At 42.8% G+C, this 19,536-nt stretch overlaps 1 protein-coding gene across 7 annotated transcripts in view; it reads left to right on the top strand.

Annotated features, from left to right (window-relative positions):
- The first annotated feature begins 1,433 nt into the window (after positions 1-1,433).
- Positions 1,434-19,536, top strand: part of ME2 (malic enzyme 2) — a 36,586-nt gene continuing 18,483 nt past the window's right edge. For 2 of the 7 annotated variants that reach the window (XR_008574595.1, XM_054808967.1), the window contains exons 1-3: positions 2,403-2,515; positions 6,611-6,723; positions 10,801-10,928. Coding sequence is in view for 6 of the 7 variants with exons in the window: in XM_054808967.1 (XP_054664942.1) it covers positions 10,821-10,928 (108 nt within the window). In the remaining variant the exon portion in view is untranslated. Of the gene's footprint in view, positions 1,560-2,378; positions 2,531-3,031; positions 3,127-3,203; positions 3,686-6,610; positions 6,724-10,800; positions 10,929-19,536 lie in introns of those variants that run through there. The other 5 variants (XM_054808971.1, XM_054808972.1, XM_054808968.1 and 2 more) reach the window with 5 other exon arrangements.

Below are 19,536 nucleotides of genomic sequence, written 5' to 3'. Positions count from 1 at the left end.
GTTTTAGAAGCATGAGTGATGTAAGCACCTTGATGTATACCTTCAAACTGCGATTGGATGACTTTGGGGAGATGCATTTTACTTCGGCACAAACCTTCTGAAGAGGAACCCCAGTAAAATGCAATGGCCTGTACGTGTGGGAAATCCACTACGATAATCAAATATTCTCCTGTCATATTAAACATTTCTGAATGAATTCATGCCCTGTAGCAAATGAGCTGTGAAACTGCCTGGGGCTGGTCCTGTACAGCCAAGAGGGACAGCAGAGCCGTGACAGTTGGCTTTAAGGGGTTGAGGAATGCCAAGGGCTCCCAGTACTTCTCTTGGCAACAGCAAAGCAACAACATCATGTGCGCCAAAAGAAACTCTTCTGTGTTGAGGACCAAATATGGTGTTAAAAGTCCTCAGGAGGAAGAAGAAATGACTGCTTCTCTTGTTTGATAGCACAGGCGGTTGCATGAATCAGCTATAAATGTAACATTCACTCAGTGGCTATGCAGTAGCATGAGATGAACAGGCTTGAGAAAGGAGGGTCCTGATCAGGTATAGATCAGATGTAAAGCACCCCCGTTGTCTCAGAAGAAGCCAAGTTTGGATCATCAGGCAGAAGCATTGCTCCTGCTGCTGCTGCTGCCTATGCAAGACTGGGGTTGTGTTAAGGCACAAAGCCTGGTCCAGACCTCCTCTCCACAATGACCTGTCGCTGGGAAAAACTTTGTTGGGAGTCTAGATTTGCAAATGAATGTAACCGATACCAAAGAGCTGCTGGGAGAAAACGTTGGTGCTAAAGTAGTGGGTGTGCTGTCTAGGAATGAAAGCTCTCCTTATTAAAAATTGTTGCTGGGAGTTTCAGACCCTGCCGCCCTGCCAATTCCCATTCCCTGGGGCGGAGGTTTTTCCCTTCTGGGACTAATTACAACACAGCTTTATAGACAGCGGTTCTCTCACAAGGAAGCGTGGATTTCAGCAAGGCGTTAACTGTTCATTAGATATATTAGGCAAGATCCTCAACCAGTCTAAAGTGACATGGATTTATAGCAATACTGATTTATGCTATTCAGGTATGAAGTCTCATGTTTTTAAATGCCTTTAATTTAGGCTATTTTTAGCCAGGCCCAAAGTCATGACCTTGCATACTATTTTAGCAATATCTCCTTTGTTCGTAGGTGCAGCACCACATTATTCAGTAATGTTTCAAAGCCATCACAGTCATGCTGACGGGAAGGAAAGCAGCAGAATATGCACTTCATGACAGGCCTCAAAATCCTGATTAGAAGAGGAGGTTCTGATTAAGTGGGTTTATGTATTTGTTACTATAGCAACTCTGCTTCTTTTTAACTGCACAGTGCTCATCCGTACATCTAACAATATAAATCACGTTAAGTGCCAGAAGAGAATTAACAGCCTCACAATTTGCAACATTGGGAAACATCTCTGAATTTGGGCTGGAGAGGAGACGGACGAAGTCTGAGATGAGATGAGCAATCACGTTTCATACCGTTGTAGCTTACCTCTCCAAACACTGCGAAAGCTTAGCTGGGGAAAAGAATCATTTCAAGGTGAGAGCAGCATTAGGACATTAAGAACAGCCCTATATTATTATGAAAAGTGATGCTTTTTCAGAGCACGATTCTTTTCTGGGCCTGGCAATTTTAGTGCTGACCTGCAGCTTTACAAGTCTTGTGTTTTAATCCAACGTGTTGTACATTACAGGTATTCCAGCCCTTCAGGCTCTGTATGACAACACGAGACAGAGGTTAACTCCTCAGTGGTGTTACCTCGGGTGTTCTGAGGAGCCTTAATCTGTGTAGGGGATCTAGCACTGCTGCCCCGACCACTGGGAAGCAGCGTCCATCTTGCTTCAAGTAACTATACCCGGGGGAAACCCGGCCCCCCGCCACCAAGAGACCTGTTCTCTGCTACCTTCCTCCTGCTTTGCCTTTCCTACCTCGCCCTCCTCCCCACCGTGCCGCCCCTCAGGAGCCGCGGTCCCCCGACCATCCTGAGTACTACACGGCCGCCCTAACGCTCCCGGTCTCCTCACACTGCCCGTCCCCTCACGCTCCCCCGTCCCCTCACAGCCCCGGTCCCCTCACACAACTCCTCGCCCCGCCCCCTTTCTGGACCGCCGCTCTTGGGCGCCATGCTCCGCGCCCCGCCCCTCCACCGTGATTCGCCGTCGCGCCTGGCCTAATTAACATATAACAGGCCGCACCCGGCTGTGCCTGGCCCGGTTCCCCCCCTGTTAGGGCGGGGAGTTGCGGAAAAGAAGGTTCATTGGCTGAGCACGGCCATCAGCCGGCGAGCCGGCTTCCTTTTCATTGGTTGTCTCGGGTTGTCAGTCATGGGAAACACTCCGCCCTCCGGGGTGTCCCTCCCTCGTGCCCGCTTGTTTGCTCCATTCAGTGGTGGGTTTCGAGGTGGACGGGATCCACTGGCGGATGGGAGCTGCTGTTGCACAATAGAAACAGGTCCTCGGCCAGCATCACTCAGAGGGCAGCAGCCGCAGGAGGAGGTAGATCCCGTTCTGGTAACAATTTTACAATTGCAATGGCGTACGAAAGGCCTCTGTCTCTTTACAAACCCGTATCTTGGGGGCGTTTTCTCCAGAGCCTCGACCCTTGCTGCCTTTCCTCCTCGAGTGCCTCCCCGCTTTGAAATATCTCCCCCGGCCTGCCGCCTGCGTGTTGCCAGGGTGAGGAGAGGGCGTTCGCCTCGTGTCCTGACCGAGTGTGCCACCGAGCTGTTCCCGGAGGTGTGCGGTGGGCAGGACCGGAGCCGGGAGGGCCCGGGCGTGGGGCCAGCCCCGACCTGCCGTGAGGGGGCACGAGGCCCACCCGGGAGCGGGGAGGAGGATGGAGGGAGCTCCGTGTCCCTCGGTCCGGTCTCCTGGGGCCAGCTGAAGTCGCACTAAAGCAGCAGCTCGCTTCCCCCCGCCCCGTTTGTTGGGAGGCCCCGGAGCTCGGCCTGTTGCGGGGAGTCCCCCTCGGGGGCAGCGGAGGCCGCCCGCCCGCTGCGGCCCACTCTGCCCTCGGCCCGGCCGGCCCCGGCGGCAGGTGGAAAACACCAAGGGCGGCTTTTTTGCTTCGGAGGAAACCGGACGTGAGCTGCCTAAGCCGTGCATGGGTGCGTGTTTACCAGCTGTCAAAATGGGTGATAAATTCAGCTGCCACCCTCTGAGAACAACCTCTCTTGTTTGTGGCAGCTCCTCGGGTCAAGTCTGGGAGGACGCTTCCCGCAAATTTGCCACATTCAGGGTACGGCTGTATCTGCAGCTCCTCAGCGTTGGCCACTGGTACCCATGCCGACTTTCAACCTGCCATGAACTTTTATGATGCGGCCCTAAAAACTAGAGAGTAAAAGTTGGGAAGTAGCAGAGCTGCCGGTGAGGTGTTGGAAGAGGAAACACAGTCAGGCTGCCTGATATTTTTAGAGCTGGGCTCTGTGGTCCTTGGGTTTTTGTCTCAGCTATTTGTTAAAAGAAGTGGCTGTTTGAAATGCCGCCGTCACAGGTTGCGTGCTCCTCTTGGCCTTGCTGCACCGTAACGTTAAGTGGTACTAGCTAAATCTCTGAGCCACTCGGCGTGGTGTGTAATGGCACGAATCCCTAAACTGCTTGAAGAAACCCAAAACCATACAGCACTGTTGATAAAGGGCTGATAGAAAAGGACAATTTTGCAGCCAAGTAAGTTAATAATTATTTGGTATCTTTGTGTTCTTAATTCCAAAACGTTAGTAGTGAAAAGCAAAGGGAAATTTTCTATATGTGTGTATATACGCATGGGTAATGCAAAGAACTGTGCGGGATGTGAAACTCTGCAAGTAATTCACATATCTGCGCAGCCAGCAGTGTCTAACGTGGTGTTGGCTCTATCAGACGTGGTCAGGTCTATAGAAATTTAGTCTGAGCATGTATTTTAAGAGAAAGTGTGTGTTACAGTCCCAGGACAAAACTTCTGATAATCCTGTGCGGTAGCGTTATGAGTCAGCAGCATGAGTGCAGAGAAGATTTGAAGCTTTTTCTTCTGCAAACTAAGGAAGAAGCTGTCAAAATGCGTGGTAGTGTGCCGTGCCTGAGTGAGTACTAATTGAATGTTCATCTTTACTACTGGTGGCAGCACCTTTATTGCAACAGAAGGAGCACTTTGCTGTTACTTGAGCTGGTGACTAATTGTGTATGGATAGTTTTTCAGATTCTTCTGTAATTTAAGCAGGATTTTTTGTTTATAAAGTCCTAACTGTAGTGCACACCGAGGTTTATAAGTTGTTGACAGGCTTACGCTTCACCTGATTGACACTGAATTAGCAAGCAGCTCAGTTTCCGCGTGCTTATTGCTGAGTTACTCTCCCAAGAAGAATTCCCTTTTGTAAGTGTGCAACAGTAGTTGAGAACATCTTTGCTTCTATCTTAACTTATATCCAAAAAAAAATCCGTATTTTTGTATTTTTGAACTGAAAAAAACCAGCTCTAATACAGAGATGTTCCAGTTCTCCATGATAAAGCAACGGTGTTTTTCTGTTTATTTCTGCAATCTTTCTGAGGATTCTGCAGGATAAGGCCTTTGTCCCGCATACATAGATGCACTTACCTTTACTACCAGGAGCCCTCCCAGTAAGACAAATGGAATAAAATCAACAATGTGAATGCATCTTCTCAGAGTAGGCCAAAAATACTGCTGCTGCAGTTTCCACAGTACAAGATAATGGACTTTCTGATGCTTAAGAAAGATATTTCAATCAGATCCATTAATGTATAAGAAAATAGCTCTCTGATGTTGTGTGGTAAGAGCTTTCATGAACCAAGACTCCAGTACCAAACAATTTAGTCCTGCTTTCTAGTTGTGCTGCAAGAAGCTTGCTAATATTGTAAGTTACAGTAATTCAGAGAACATATGCTCTTTTTACAAAGGTGTTCTGAAATTATTCTCATTGTACTCACCTAAGCGTGCCTCAAGTTGTGAACTTACTCTGCTTAGATGTATTAAGTTTTCTCCTGGTTGCCTCAGAATAAAAGGGAAGAAAAGTAGTTTTGATATGCTTCCAAAATGACCCGCTCACCACTACCAAACATTTTATTAGTAACACCTTCCCATATGATTGTTCTTTTTAATCTGCAGATCTCAAGGTACCTTAGAAACGTCCTTTAAAATGACAGCTCAGCACTTTGCTGGAAGGAACTTGAAATACCATTACCACCATTTTCTGCTAACTTCCCCCAACAGCATCTGGTCAGCTCAGGGAGTCAGAGGTGCTGAGCTGCTGTGCAGAACTGCATCGCTCAGCCTCGTCTCTTTGCTCCTTCCTCCGCACATGTACGTGCTGGGATGCTGCCGATGTAAAATGGAAATTCCTCCTTCCCCCTTGATCTGCAAAGCACCTACTGCAGTGCTACAGGGTGGCGGGTGTAGGGAAAGTTTGCTTTAAGTAAAAGTCTCAGTGGGAGACACATTTATAGTTGCTACTTGCCTAATGTAATAATTTTAGACTGCTTTATCATTACTGAAGTGATGAAGCCAGCTAGTGTGTGCCTGTTTTGTGTCATGCTTGGGTAGGCAAGGCTTGTCTGTTTATTAAAATAAAAAAATAGAGTGCAATGGTGTATCTACACCAGACTCAGGATAGCACAGACTCACAGGATAGCTCGCTGTGGGTATGTAAGAAGAAAAAGTTGGGTTTGTTGGCACCTAGTGGTGCTTAAAAAAAACAAAACCAGTTGAGGCCAGAAAGATTGGAAACTCTGTGAGGCTTGTATGGTCTTGAATTAATAATTCCAGCTTGTGTTATCAAAAACAAGCTTCTGTTAGCACACCGGTCTTGGTAATTTCTGTATGTGAAAGACTGGAACTGTTCATTTACACGGTATTTCAGAAATATTTGAAATACATTTATGTTTAGCCATCCTTCAAACTGAAGGAAGACTGCAAAGTCTTCAAGTGTTAAGTTGCTGGCCACTAAGAGATACTCCTTAGCATTAAGGTATAATCCGCAAGTCAGCCAGCCTGTGTAGTAATTGGAGCAGACCTTGCTTTAATTGACACTGAGCTTTCCGACTCTCTGAGCAATGTAATTGTACCTTTTAAAAGTATGATGAACCTTTCCCTTAAAAGTAGCTTTTGCAATTTAACAAATCCATAACTGCAGCAGCAAAACGTTTACTCCTAGATAAGGCACTTGTGCAGTATTGGTAATTAGTTTGACCTGGCCAGATGCCTCCTGATAAGGCACAGCAGAGAGCTGTCATCTGGTATGCTGAAGAATTTAATTCTCTTAAATTGTGACACAGCATGTACGTGATAGTAAGTCAAAAATTACCAGTTGTATTGGATTGAGTCCAGTGGTGCACCACAGTCTTGTTTAGTCCTTACCATTGTCAGGTACTAAAAGAAGAGAAGAAATCCTTGTTCTAGTTATGCTGATGCATGTTTTAGCAGGAATTTTATTCCTCTTTCAATTGCTTTCTTCCTAATTCCTCCTCACAGGATATTGCACAACCTCAGTCCTCTGTGTATGTTTTCACATCATTGCAACCCCCTGCCTTTCCCTCAGTTGACATCCTTCCCCCTTGTCTATCAGTCTTTACTGTCAAAATCATCTCTCCTTTTTCTTACAGTTAAAGTACCACCATCTCAAGCCTGACCTCTCTTCTACAAAACCCATCATAAACCATTTAAAAAGCTTCCCACAAAGCAGCATGACCCAACCCTTTCATCTCCTCGAAACCAGGTATTGATTTGGGAACCTTTCTTGCAGACCTGTCCTTGCTGCTTGCCCGAAGTGCTTCCTAGAAACCAGGCTGGCAAATACAAACCACTGGGCATGAGGCTTCATGTATCTTCTTCCTTTCCCACGAGGCCAGAGAAGAAGTGGAGTTGCCCAGGACAACTTATTTGCTGTCAGTTGGACCATGCTGCATCTAAAGTGTTTTTTTTATTGTCTGGTGGTGTCTTTCATCTGAGAAGCTGTTACCTGTAATCCCAAACTCCTGGTGTGAGCTGTTTTTATGGCTACCCCAGTGCTGCATCTGGCTTAAGCCCTCCTGTGAGCCTGTTTTAAAAATCATTAAGCTACTGGTGGCATGTATAGGTGTCACCTTGATTTTTAATCATAAGGGTTACTGGATTGTCCTGCGCATGTATTCCTGAGGAGGAATTAGGACTTTTAAAACAGAAGGACCTGGGCAGATGGGCGGCTTGTTCTTGCCCGGATTGGTGGCCAGCAAAGTCGGGAAGGCCACGGCTACACAGGCAAAGCACAGAGCTCTTGGCATTCCTGCAGAGGAGTGTGGACAGGGGATGGGGAAGAGTGTTTGCTTTGTGGTTTCAGGGTAAGTCACGTTGAGTTCTGGAGGCAGATTCTTGCTGAAAAGGGGTTTAAAAGCCTGTGACAAAAGAAGTTAAGATATGTGCAAGATGGGAGATGAAACAGAAATAGGAAACAATTAGAAAAGCAAGGGAAGGAGAACTCAGTGCTAAGTAACCAATCAGGTTTTATGCTGGCTATAAATTAACAGAGATTGTATCTCTTGGATCTAAACAGAAAACGAAGCCTAGTTCCTCCCACTTGCTTTATGCATCTGAGATGCCTCCACCAAGAGAATCATTGTAGGTGCCCGTATGGCACCTTAGAGGAGAGGAACAAGTCTCCTCTCTCACAGAGGAGAGAAGAAAGTAAGATTTCTAAGATTAGAATCACACCCCTGAAAAGTCTTTTTTTCTCTCTCTTGTTGATTAAACAGTCAATTGATCAAGTGAGGAGAAATCTGGGCCACAATCTTGTTTGGTTCTTGAATGCTCATTAATTGCAACAAAGTAATTTAAACTTTATTAGAGTAAGATAAGGTATGGTGTTTGGCATACTTTTTCATTCCTTAAGGTATTTGCTTGTGTCACATTGAAGCCCCTCTAACACCAGACTGATGGGATGCCAGCTGAGGTTTTCTGCAACGCTGTAATCACAGATCATTTTTTAGTCTCATGTGCATGAGGAGATGGACTTGCAATTGTGTAACGAATGGCAAATGAGCAATTAGAATTAAAAACAGTTAAGACTGAATTTGCCATTCCTAAAGGCTGGTGGTTTTGCAGCAGAAATTTAATTTGGATTATCTGATCCTGATTTTCAGCTGCCCTGAGTTCTGGCAGACCAGCTGTGTTTAGTCCACTGCTAGCTGGTTTAGGGAGGAATTACCATGTTAAAATCAACATTTTTTTGTAGTGCTGGCAAGGCTTCCATTCCTCCTGTCTCCACACAGCAAATTTATGTTCTTTACCATGAAACAACTAAACAAGTGGGTTTTGAGTTGAACTTTTTTCAATTGCAAAGCCTAAACAAACAAATAAAGGATGAGAGAAAGGGATCCTGGTGAATGTCGGTGCTACTTTCCTCTACACTTTATAATGGGTAGAAGAGAAGCTTGGGTGTAACTGATGATGAAAAATATTAAATGTTTGCATGTTCTTTTAATGCTTGGAAAGATTGTGAAGAAAATCCTCAGATTGATTTTACAAGTTACAGTCTGCCATCTTAGAAGTTGATTATGTGTAAATGTCGTTATAGAAGGGTCTTATAAAGTATTCAGGCTGTATTAAGATAATGAAGATTTGTTCCTTAATCTAATTTTGGCTTCCATCTGGAAGAAATTAAAAATCCAAACCATGCATCATTTCATTCCTTAAAAATGTCTCATACCTGCTTTACTGTCCTTGTGTGCGTCTTGGATGTGAACATATAGCTGGGCCACGGGGTGATGGAGCACCGGCTGCAGGGGTCCCCCATCCATGTCAGCTGCAATGGAGAGGGTTCCCTGCCGTGCTGATCCTGGATCTCTGCCTTTTTCCACTGACTCTGAAGGTCTAGTGCTAAAGGGATTTTTTTTTTTCCTCTCCCAGTGTCAAGATTCTGCACAATATAGCATCTAAGCTGTGTACGTCTGTCCTTTACACAGATTCACAGAACAGTAGGGGTTGCAAGGGGACCTCTGGAGATCATCTGGTCCAACTCCCCTGCTAGAGCAGGATCACCCAGAGCAGGTGGCACAGGATCACGTCCAGGCGGGTTTGGAATCTCTCCAGAGGAGGAGACTCCACAGCCTCTCTGGGCAGCCTGTCCCAGCGCTTGGTCACCCTCACAGTGAAGAAGTTTTTCCTCATGTTCAGGTGGAACTTCCTGTGTTCCAGTTTGTGCCTGTTGCCCCTTGTCCTGTCACTGGGCACCACTCAGAAGAGCCTGGCCCCTTCCTCTAGACATCCACCCTTTAGATATTGATAAGCGTTGATGAGATCCCCTCTCAGTCTTCTCTTCTCCAGGCTAAATGGACCCAGCTCTCTCAGCCTTTCCTCAACCGAGGGATGCTCCAGTCCCCTCATCATCCTTGCAGCCCTCAGAACTGGACACAGTATTGCAGATGTGGCCTCACCAGGGCAGAGCAGAGACCTGCTGGCCACGCTCTTCTTAATGCACCCCAGGTACCATTGGCTGCCTTGGCCATGAGGGCGCACTGCTGGTCATGGAGAGCTTGTTGTCCACCAGGACTCCCAGGTCCTTCTCTGCAGCGCTGCTTCCCAGCAGGTCAACCCCTAACCTGTACCGGTGCTTGGGGTTATTCCTCCCCAGGTGCCAGACCCTGCACTTGCCCTTCTGGAATTTAATTTGGTTCCTCTCCACCCAACTCTCCAGCCTGTCCAGATCTCGCTGAATGGCAGCACAGCCTTCTGGTGTGTCAGCCACTCCTCCCAATTTTGTATCATCAGCAAATTTGCTGAGGGCACACTCTGTCCCCTTGTCCAGGTCATTGATGAACATGTTGAACAAGACCGGAGCAAGCACTGACCCTTGGGGCACACCACTAGATACACGCCTTTCTGGCCTGCCATCCTAATGTGTCTTTGTACAGGCTGTGGTCCTGTGTAAGTGCTGGCTACAATTGCTATTGTCTCTCTGTGTTGGTGAAATAATGTTTAGAGAAGAGTCCAGTACACATTCCCTGGTGGTACTGTGTTATACAAGTATGCAATAAATGATAGTTTCTGCTCCAAAGAGCTTGCAATTAATAGTTGGATAAAATGGGTTTGAGAATTGTTCTCACCTGGTGAGATTAAGCACTAAGCTTTTGAGTGGTACTAACAAATTTTTTGTTTTGTTAGGGAAACATATCCATTATTGAAAAGGATATATTCTCTCTGAAAATAACCTTTATTTTCAGGTTTGGAATTGAAAAAAAATATAAGCATGGAATTCAGAGTTCAGTGAATTTGTGACCATTTTAATTCTACATTTTGTTCTAATCTAGTTTTAATATGCTAATAGACATAGTTTCTTTCCTTTCTGTTTTTCAGGCCACAAGATTGATTGTCAGAAAGCTATTGGAAAAAACTCAGCTTAAATTTTCTTGCTGTACTAGCCCAAGTCATTCTGTCCTCCCTGGTATTTGCCCTGGTGCCAGTTGCATGGGTCAGCACGGAAGGTTAATATTTGCCAGCGGCAGTTGTGCTCTGGGTTTATGGTGCAGCTATAAGACAATACCTAGTGAATGCTGGCTGCCTGCAGCCCACAGCACAATGCTAGCTCACATTAGTATCCCCGTATGTTCTCTCTACTCATTCATGCACTCTCATTGTTGTAAAGCCTTCCTTCTTTTTCTTCCTCCCGGCTGCCACAAGGCAATTTTGGGTTATTATCATGGTGTTTGAGCAAAGAGTCTTACCTAGCACGTACCTATTTCTTTTACAACAGATGGCGTACAAATGTGAACGTTAGTTCCGCTGCCTCTGTATCTGAATTACTTTTTTTCCCTTTTCCTAGGTGCAGTATAACAAAAAACAATGTTTTCCCGACTACGAGTAGCTGCCACTCCCTGTGCGATGGCATTTCGCAGCGCACATACGAAAGAAAAAGGCAAGCCACTGATGTTAAACCCACGAACAAACAAGGTTGGTAGTGCATGATTATCATATCTCTTATCTTCATCTGGTAATCATCCAATGGACCTTGTTCTGGGATTAAACCACCTCCAGGAGGTGGACTGGGCCACAGCCAAAAAAGGGTACAGAAGATGGAGGAGTCAGTGATCTTTTTAAGTTTACTACGTGGACACCTACACTACAAGGACTTCTGATAACACCTCCTGCTTCTGTCAGCTTGCCCTTCCCCTGGTTTGCTGTGGTTTATACAATTAATACTGCTGTTTCCTTGTGCCAAATGAAGAGTTGCTGATTCTTGCTGTTTACTGGCTTAGTTTTTTGGCTGGTTGAATTGAAGTAAAGCTTTAGCAGATAAAAAGTCTTATTTCATAGTTTGCAAAAGTTAATTCTGAATTCAGTCTTGCTGGTGATGGAAAGTGTTAGCCTGTGTGTCCTGGCTTTTTCCTGCAAGAATGTGAATTGGGACCGAGCCATATCAGTAAGAAACATCCCTGTGCAAGAGTCAGACAGAGAGCATCTAAAAATAAGCCTTGAATGGAGCTAGCTGGGAGGTAGAGACAATATGTTAATTCCATGCATCGGGAGGAACTTCTCCTAAGAACTTTTTTTTTTTAACCTTCACAAAAATTTTCCTATTTCCACAACCCCATCCCCAATCTCTTCCCCCCCCCACCCCCCCGAGAGGAGGAGGAGGAGTAGCCTTCAGGAATATTGAAACAATTAATATGTAAACTAAAACAAGTAAGAAATGAGATGAGGGCTTTTGGTAGCTGATCCGAGATGTCTAAAGTGGCCAAGAAAGGTGACAAATCTAGCCACCTCTGACAGGGCATGTCCTGAGCAACGGAGCTATGGAAGCAGGACTTCCATAGTTTTATCCTATGTTTTTAATGTCTGTTTTTTCTCCTCTTTCCCGTTCTCTGATTTTATTTTTTTCTCCCTCCTGTAATGCCTTTTATTTCCCTTTCACTGTATATTTCTTTCTCTTCCTTTTCTGCCTGTGGCTCTGACTCCTCCCCTCCCTCTGTATTCTTAGCTCTTTCCCATGTCCCCTGCCACTTCCTAGATGCAGAGAAACATGTGCTGCTATAAATTGGCCAGCTGGCAAGCCAGACGCATAACCCCGAGCCTTTCTCTCAGCAGAAGGGCTAGGCTGGCTCTTTCCCCTGCACAGCAAAATCTTTTTTTTTTCTTTGTCCCTCTCTTTCTGTCAGAATTAGAAGTTGGCCAGTGGGCTCAAAACATCTGGGGAGGATATCAAGCTAGGAACTGCAAACTGCATCTACTTGTGTCCTGTCCGTAACTACAGGGAGAATTGCTCATGTTTCTTTTGGCAAAAGTGATTCCTGAGCGTCCTGAGAAGAAAAAGAAGACAAAATGTAGACCTGTCCTCATGTTTCTTATTGTTTCTTATACAGTATAGTGTAGTGCGAGATGCCTTGATACTGCGTGAATGCATGTTGTGTATATAGAGAAAGCTGTAAAAGTTAGAGACTGGCTGCAAAAATAAAACTGGGATTGCGATGTTGGGAAGGAAGAAAAGAATAGATTGGTGTGATTTGTCAAGATCAGATTATCTCAAGACTTTTTTGAGCTCTACATACTTTGACATACCAGTGGAAATTAATTCAAGCCCTGTAAGCTTTTCCAAGTGCTGATTATGCAACAGTGTTCAGAAACAAAAACAATAGGTCATTTCTTATTGTTTTTCTAGTGGTAATATCTTTTTAATTTTTTTTAAGCCTGCAGTTCTCTGGTGGGCTGAGCACAATGCACTTTTTTAATGGATTTTTTTGAGGAGGAGGAGAGAAGAGCAGGGAGCTGCTTATTAATAGCAGTTGACTTTTTTTAATTTTTGAATGTTGTCAAGAAATGATATGTGTGAGAGGAAAAAAAACTTTCCACATTTGTTCAGCTCTGCCATTAAGGCTGGCACCTGTTTGAATGGTTCTGTGAGCTAGTTAAATGATACTGCTTGATGATGGATGCAGTATCTGTATAGAAATATATTTTGAAAATTCAGCAGAGAAATAAATGATTGACTAAATACACAAAGTACTTTACCCTTTGTGCTTTTCTTGCCCACTGTGCCTCATGTACATATATATATCTCTCTCATATAAATACAGGCACAGATAAAGGGCTTTATCTCTTGCTGGCAGCTTGAGATCATCATTTTATGACTTGCGGTTTAGTTGCTGTTGTTTAGTTTTTACAGTCCCTATCAAGTCTACAGAACATTTGGTCTCCTCTAATAGATGTGGGCCCTAAAATAAACTGTGAGATGGCAGGATCACTAACAGAGAACCACCCCTTCCCCTTGTGCAAATTAATCCACTCCTGTTCTTTGTCATTAGAGGTTTTTTCTCACTATTTGGTTTTTGGGGTTTTTTCCTTCCCATCCTTACCTGTTTTTTGCAGGTGCATACTACACCTGCATCAACTGGTTTAGGTTTTTATGTTTCAAGACCAGTTTTCAAGAGGGGTTTTTTTTTTTGTCAGGGCAGCTCAGAAAAGGTCACGAGCTATATCAGTAATGCCCTTGCCATCGCAGCCAAACAATTGCAGAACACACTGTAACTGCATTGCTGGCATCCGTGTATACTTAGGATCTTCCATGATGTTTGATTTCTGCTCTGTGACACGGATTCAAATTACAGTTAGTTGGCTTCAGGACCTTTTATTCTACTGGAGATCCCTGCTGTGCCAAGGCAGCATTTTAAGCTTGTTGGGCACTTAGAATGCTGTTAGGACAATGTCATTTGTTTAGTACTGGCAAATAAGTTGTTATTTTTGTTGTGGTACTCCTTCAGATTCTCACTCAAGGGCCAGGATTTCTTCTTCCAGCACAGAACAGATGATGCATGAGTAGATGATCCCTGACCTTGGCGATGTCCATTCTGCCATGTAGAGTGGCATCACTTTATGTGATGTCATGTCTTTATCTTCACTGGAAATCTGTGGCCTGTAACATTATTGATATGTTTGCATTCTATGTGCTTGCGGCAAATCTGTGACTCTGAATAATTTGTGACACTTCCTGTATTTTAGTTGGTGATTTTTCATCAGTTCTTCTTGTTACTCTCTAAATGCGTGACTCTATTTTGTACAGTTGATTCCATTACCCCTTTTTCTATTACTCTGTTCCTCAGTATTGTTTGGTTATTTCATTCTTTAATACCGTTTTCCTGTTCTGACAATGCCTCCCAAATTTTTAGCTTCAGCAAATACCTTTAGGACATTGCATTAAACACATGCACACGCACATATTGTACGTATGTATGTGCCTGGGTGCATGTGTGTGGGAATACATGATAAATTTTAAAAAAGAATTCACTGACGGTGTCACAAGTGGCAGTTTAATCCCCGACTGATTTCTGAGGAACTGTCCCAGTGTCTACCTTCCACGTGGGCTCTCATCTTCTCATACCTTGTATTTAGCTAGATCATTAATCACAGTTTCATCTGTATTCATTCCCAGCTTTTTCAGCCCAATTTATTTTCATCTATGCCTTACTGAATATTTCCAAAAACTCTGATAGATTACCTTTGTTTAAAGGATCAGTTTCCTAACAAAGATGTACCTGACCTCACTGACTTCTGGCAAATATCCGAACAGTGTGTTTCCAATTCAGAATAACAAAGAAACAAAACTCAACCCAAAGGTAAAGCTAGCTGGACAAAATAAATATGATAAGACAAGAGAACGTGAAGAAAGATTGTATAAATTTTAAGATTTAAAAGAAGATGCCCCTTCCCCTGCCCTTTCTCACCCTGTTGGTTTTTGACACATTTGATTTCTTTTGTTGTAATATTTTTTAGACTGTGTCAGTTGGGTTGAGCAGCCAGGGTATAGACTCCGCAATGCCCCTGCCTTCCTGGGGAAACCAGGATAAACAGGATGGGGAGAAGTCCTGCAAATGGTAATTGTCATGTCACTAAGAAACGCAGTGCTTGGAATACTACCAGCAGTTTCTGATCAGTCACGAAGAAGGATCCTAGAAGGCAGGAAACTGATAGAAACTGCTAGTTCCCTTGCACACAGACACACGTCCAACCCAAAAATCCCACCGCAAGTTTTGTGTGCTGCCCAACTGGTCTGGAGATGGGGAGGGATTGTTGGATGGAGGTTGCGTGGCCGTGCTTCTGCAGCTTTTATCAGCTTCCTTGAGATCCCTATGCTTTTAAAGGGAATGAAATGTGGAAAGATGGAACTGTTTAATCTGTAACCAGCTTTTATCATCTGTCTGAAAAGGTGCTGTAAGTGCCAAAGGTGGTAGGTGGTATTACACCTCATTTAACTTAGATCAGCTATTCTGCTCAGGACTTGTGAGCTGCTTGGATGGTGGGTGGAGGAAGGAGGGAACCTGTCCTGGTTTTTAATTTTTTAGGTTTTTTTTTTTTTTTATGGTAGGATTAATGTCATTAAAGGAGAATAAAAGCATTGGTGTCTTCTCAGTTAGAAAAATAGCAGTTTAATGAAATGTTTCTGAGGTGTTCGGTGATGCTGTATGGTGTAGATGAACAATTTCAGTCATCATGCTCATGATTTGCAATGTACAGCTTTACCATAAGCGTTGGTGTTTGGATGAAAACCCTAGAGAGGCTGGATGGCCTTCTTGCTGGTGTGTAAAGGCTTTCTGTTTCTAACTTTTTCCCATTTTCTGCAGGGGAATGCTTTTAGTTGAAGCCACATTATTAGTAAATGAGAGCTACTGTGGGTTAGCTAAGTCTGGTTCAGCAGCCAAAGTGATTTACATCTGGTTCCACACATACCGAGGTGGTGCAAGAACTGATGGCATCTTTGCTTGCAGAGGGACTGAGGTCTTTGAAGGTTTAATAACCTGGAGAAGGTCTGGGTCATTTCACAGTTCAGCAGGGAGTAGACTGCTGTGCTGTATCAGCCATACCCTCCAGTATATATACTATGCTGTTTCTGGAAGAATAAAGATACGAAATTGAGTTTAAAAAATGAAGGAGGAAAGAAATCAAAGGAGATTTCCATATTCTACGCTATTCTCATGAACACAGAGAAACTTTGAATCTATGGTTGAGATAGCAAATGCACCTTTGATTCATATGAGTGAACTTTATTAATTTGCAACGGAGACATTGTGCAATAGTGAACTTTGTGATTTAGCAAAAGGCAGCAGAGTTAAGAGAAGCAGCAGCCCACAATCCAATGTGAAATCCACTTTATTTTAAAGTGTTTATGATGCTACTTTAAAGCCTACAATATACTGCTGAATATGTTACAACAATGATTAGAAGTCACATGAAAACCATTTGATTAAATCTTTCCTGTAAAGTAGGCTAACTCATTTTCCAAACAGTGGCATGCTTGGATATATTCTGCATCTGCATCTTTATCAGGGGCTTTGAATGGGTTATTTGTTATAAACTGTGCAGGTTTTCAGAATGTTTGAGAGTATTTATGGTATCAGGTAAAAGTATCCCCTCCTACATGCATATATATGCCTGCAAGACTTTGCAGGTTGGGGAAGAAATAATCACCACTAGTGCTTCTCTGCTTAGAAACCTCTCTGTATTACTTACTCAGTGGTGCTATAAAAATCACACTTGCAGGATTCAGGTCTCCTGTTCACCTTCATGCAAAGCAGGCAACTAGAATTTTTATATGCTGGTATTTATAGCACTGCTCGCTTTGTGTAGTAGAGTGCAGTTGTTAGTGCTAAAGTGAGGTCCCAGTGCCAGATACTTCATGGATTAAAGGCACAGTACGTGGTGATTCAATGTGAGCTTGTCTTAACTGAAAAACTGTCAACACTTCACTTTACTTGCCTTTTTTTTTTCCCCATGGCAGTACGTTGGTTTTGTTACAATAAATTTGTCCATGCGTATTAATTAATTCATTTGTGGCCTTTGAAGTGTGCTGGGTTTTCTCCTAGATGCGCTCCCTGCTTTGTCTGTACTATCGTAGAAAGGACACCTGTTTTTTCTGAGCTGTAAAGAGGATTAAGGAAACTAATCTAAGTGAAAGTCAGTGCAGAACACTCAGAGAAAGGACACCTAGCACTGTGGGTCAAAGAAAACCGAAATTTGATCTCTCTGATTTAAATCCAAATCATGACAGTAATTAGGCATTTGATCCCAGTGGAAACCAGGGGGAATTTGGCCTTTATGTAGGTGCTGGAATCTAAAGAGCCTTTGAGAACATCAGTCCCAGTGCTGCAAATTGCTGAGTTATTCCTGATTCACTGGGAGCTGATTGCTGGTTCTGTCAAACAGGGTTTGTAAAATGAGGGAAAAGGCTAGGAAGAAAAAAATACTGCAGCTCTTCTTGAGCTAGTTGAAGGAAAATCTCCATCCAGTGAGGTGCTGTGTGGGGATCAAGCCACAATCCCAAATCCAAAGCAAGAGGCAGCTGATGGTCATGGCCAAAGATAATGAATGGGAATACAGCAAGTGTTGGAAGGGCTCTGGGGTTTTTATAGCGCTGCTTTGAACTAAACTTGTTCTCTTCTACTTGCAACAAGGATTGAATTTCTGTATGGAGGCTGATGGCATTCAGATTCCTGAGTTAGGCCTGAAATGGAAATGTCTTTCAATGTGGTAAGATCTAATTGTCATGCAAATAAACAGCTGGAAGTACTTAGTACCACTTAAAAATTCACTGTGTTTAATGTTACTGTAACTCCAGAAACACTGAAAAACCAAGTTGCCTATAGACTGGGAAAAATGTGAATAAACTGAATAAAGATGGTTGTTCTGCTTAGTGCTATCCTCAGGGCTCATTTGATTATTATTAAGAACCCAGGCAGTTTAAGGTCACTGACTTCAACATACAGGGAAATTAAGGAAAAACCATGTCCCAGTGTCATGCTAATAGTGGAAATTAGAAATTAGATAGACTTTATTTTTCAGGGACTTGAGAGTTTCAGATGGGGAGGACGTAAGTTTTGCTAGTGAGATATTCAGGTAGTTTAGAGTAAAATGTCAGTACGGCCAGTATGGTACCACTGATGGATTCTGGCCTTTGATGTTCCTTAAACTAGTGACATTAGTGGCTTCACTGACCCATGCTTATATATCTCCTGAAAAGAGAGTAAGCTTTTTTTCTTTCTTAATATCATAAATCTTTTGGCATCATTTTTGGTTTTGTAGCGCCTAAAGTAACAATCAAAATATTACAGAAGTTTACCAGCTGTACTTGGCTTTGTATCCTAAATCACTTGCGCTGCAAGTACAGTTTGTGTTGAGGAAGGGTTGTTTCACAAAAGGCATAAACTGCTGATGGTTACAAATTTAGGAGGTAGTTAAGGAAAAGGGGAAGATAGCTGAGATGTTTTTCACATGGTTCGCTTCCATGCAACTTTGGAAGATGCATTTACATTCCCAGAGAATCTTTCAGTATTTCTTGCGAAGTATGTAGAAGTGAAACTAAAGTAGATTCTTTGCAACATAGAGAGAAGAGAAAAAAAAAAAAGCATGCAGTGTGTGTTCCTCATGTTTTTTTTTTTCTTATGCCGGTGCTGCTTTTACTGGTTGTGTTCTCAGTGGGAATTTTGGATTATTCAAGTTGGTTTTCAGACAAAATTATCACGCAGCTAAAGTGACTGTTAGACCCAGCAAAAGACCCAGCAGGAAGGGTAAAAAGTTCCGGAATGAGCCATCATCTCTGAAATTTAGTTACACACAATATTGGAAGAATACTTGAGAATAACAATTACATTAGGAAAGGAAAAAAAAAAAGATTTGCGAATAACTCGTGGATAGCAGAAACAGGATGTAAATTGAATTCAGTATTTAATGTCAAATCTGCTACATGGAAGGTTGTCAGAAATATGAAGCATTGATCTCTTTTAGGGCTAAATACTCAAGAGTTTTTTGCTGAAAGGTATTTTCAAGTGTTTTTTTACAAAATTCTGAAGTTTGTGTTCATTTTTTTTTTTTTTTCTGGGAGTAGCTTGCTTTTTACCTCTTCAAATATTTTATTACTTTAGAACATAGCATAGAATTTGTACAGAAAAGGAAGTGGACTGCTTAAATCAGTGTAGTCAAAAGGACTGATATTAAATGTGATTTAAATAAGCAAAGAGAAAAATTATATAAAAAATATTAATAATTTTAATTACATTTTTTCCTAAGGAGTTGCCATATTGGTTGTAAACCATTCAAGTATGCTGAATTACACTAAGTATAGCCTCTAAATTAGAGGGGTTTTTGTTAATGGCATGTTTTCTATAAATACCTGTGAAAACCTATTCAAACATAAGCAGAGGTGAAAATATATAATCTTCATTTAGGTTTTTTTTTTTATTCTAAAGTGGGAAAAGATTAATTTATTTTCTTGTGATTTTTCTGATTGCGGAAGGAATTTGGAATGTAATTACAAGGCATAAAACAAACTTTAGAAAGCTTTTTTTAAACCTTTTTTTTTTTAAAAAAAAACAAACTTGGCAGTAAGAAGCTGCTTCCAGCTGCAGGGGACGGAGTTTGAGAAAATGTGCTCTTGTTTTTTAATCTAGCTGCTTTAGTAAACAAAGGAAGTGTTGTTTGTGAGTAGAATTGATGTTTCTTGTTTCCATCTCTTTCAAAACATTACAAGTAGCAGACCTTTCCCTTTCCATTCTGCTTTTGCTAACAGACTGATACA

The sequence above is a fragment of the Grus americana genome, chromosome Z, assembly GCF_028858705.1.
Source record: "Grus americana isolate bGruAme1 chromosome Z, bGruAme1.mat, whole genome shotgun sequence".
In the NCBI taxonomy this organism is placed as follows: Eukaryota; Metazoa; Chordata; class Aves; order Gruiformes; family Gruidae; genus Grus; species Grus americana.
This window is presented reverse-complemented; position numbering and strand designations above follow the sequence as displayed.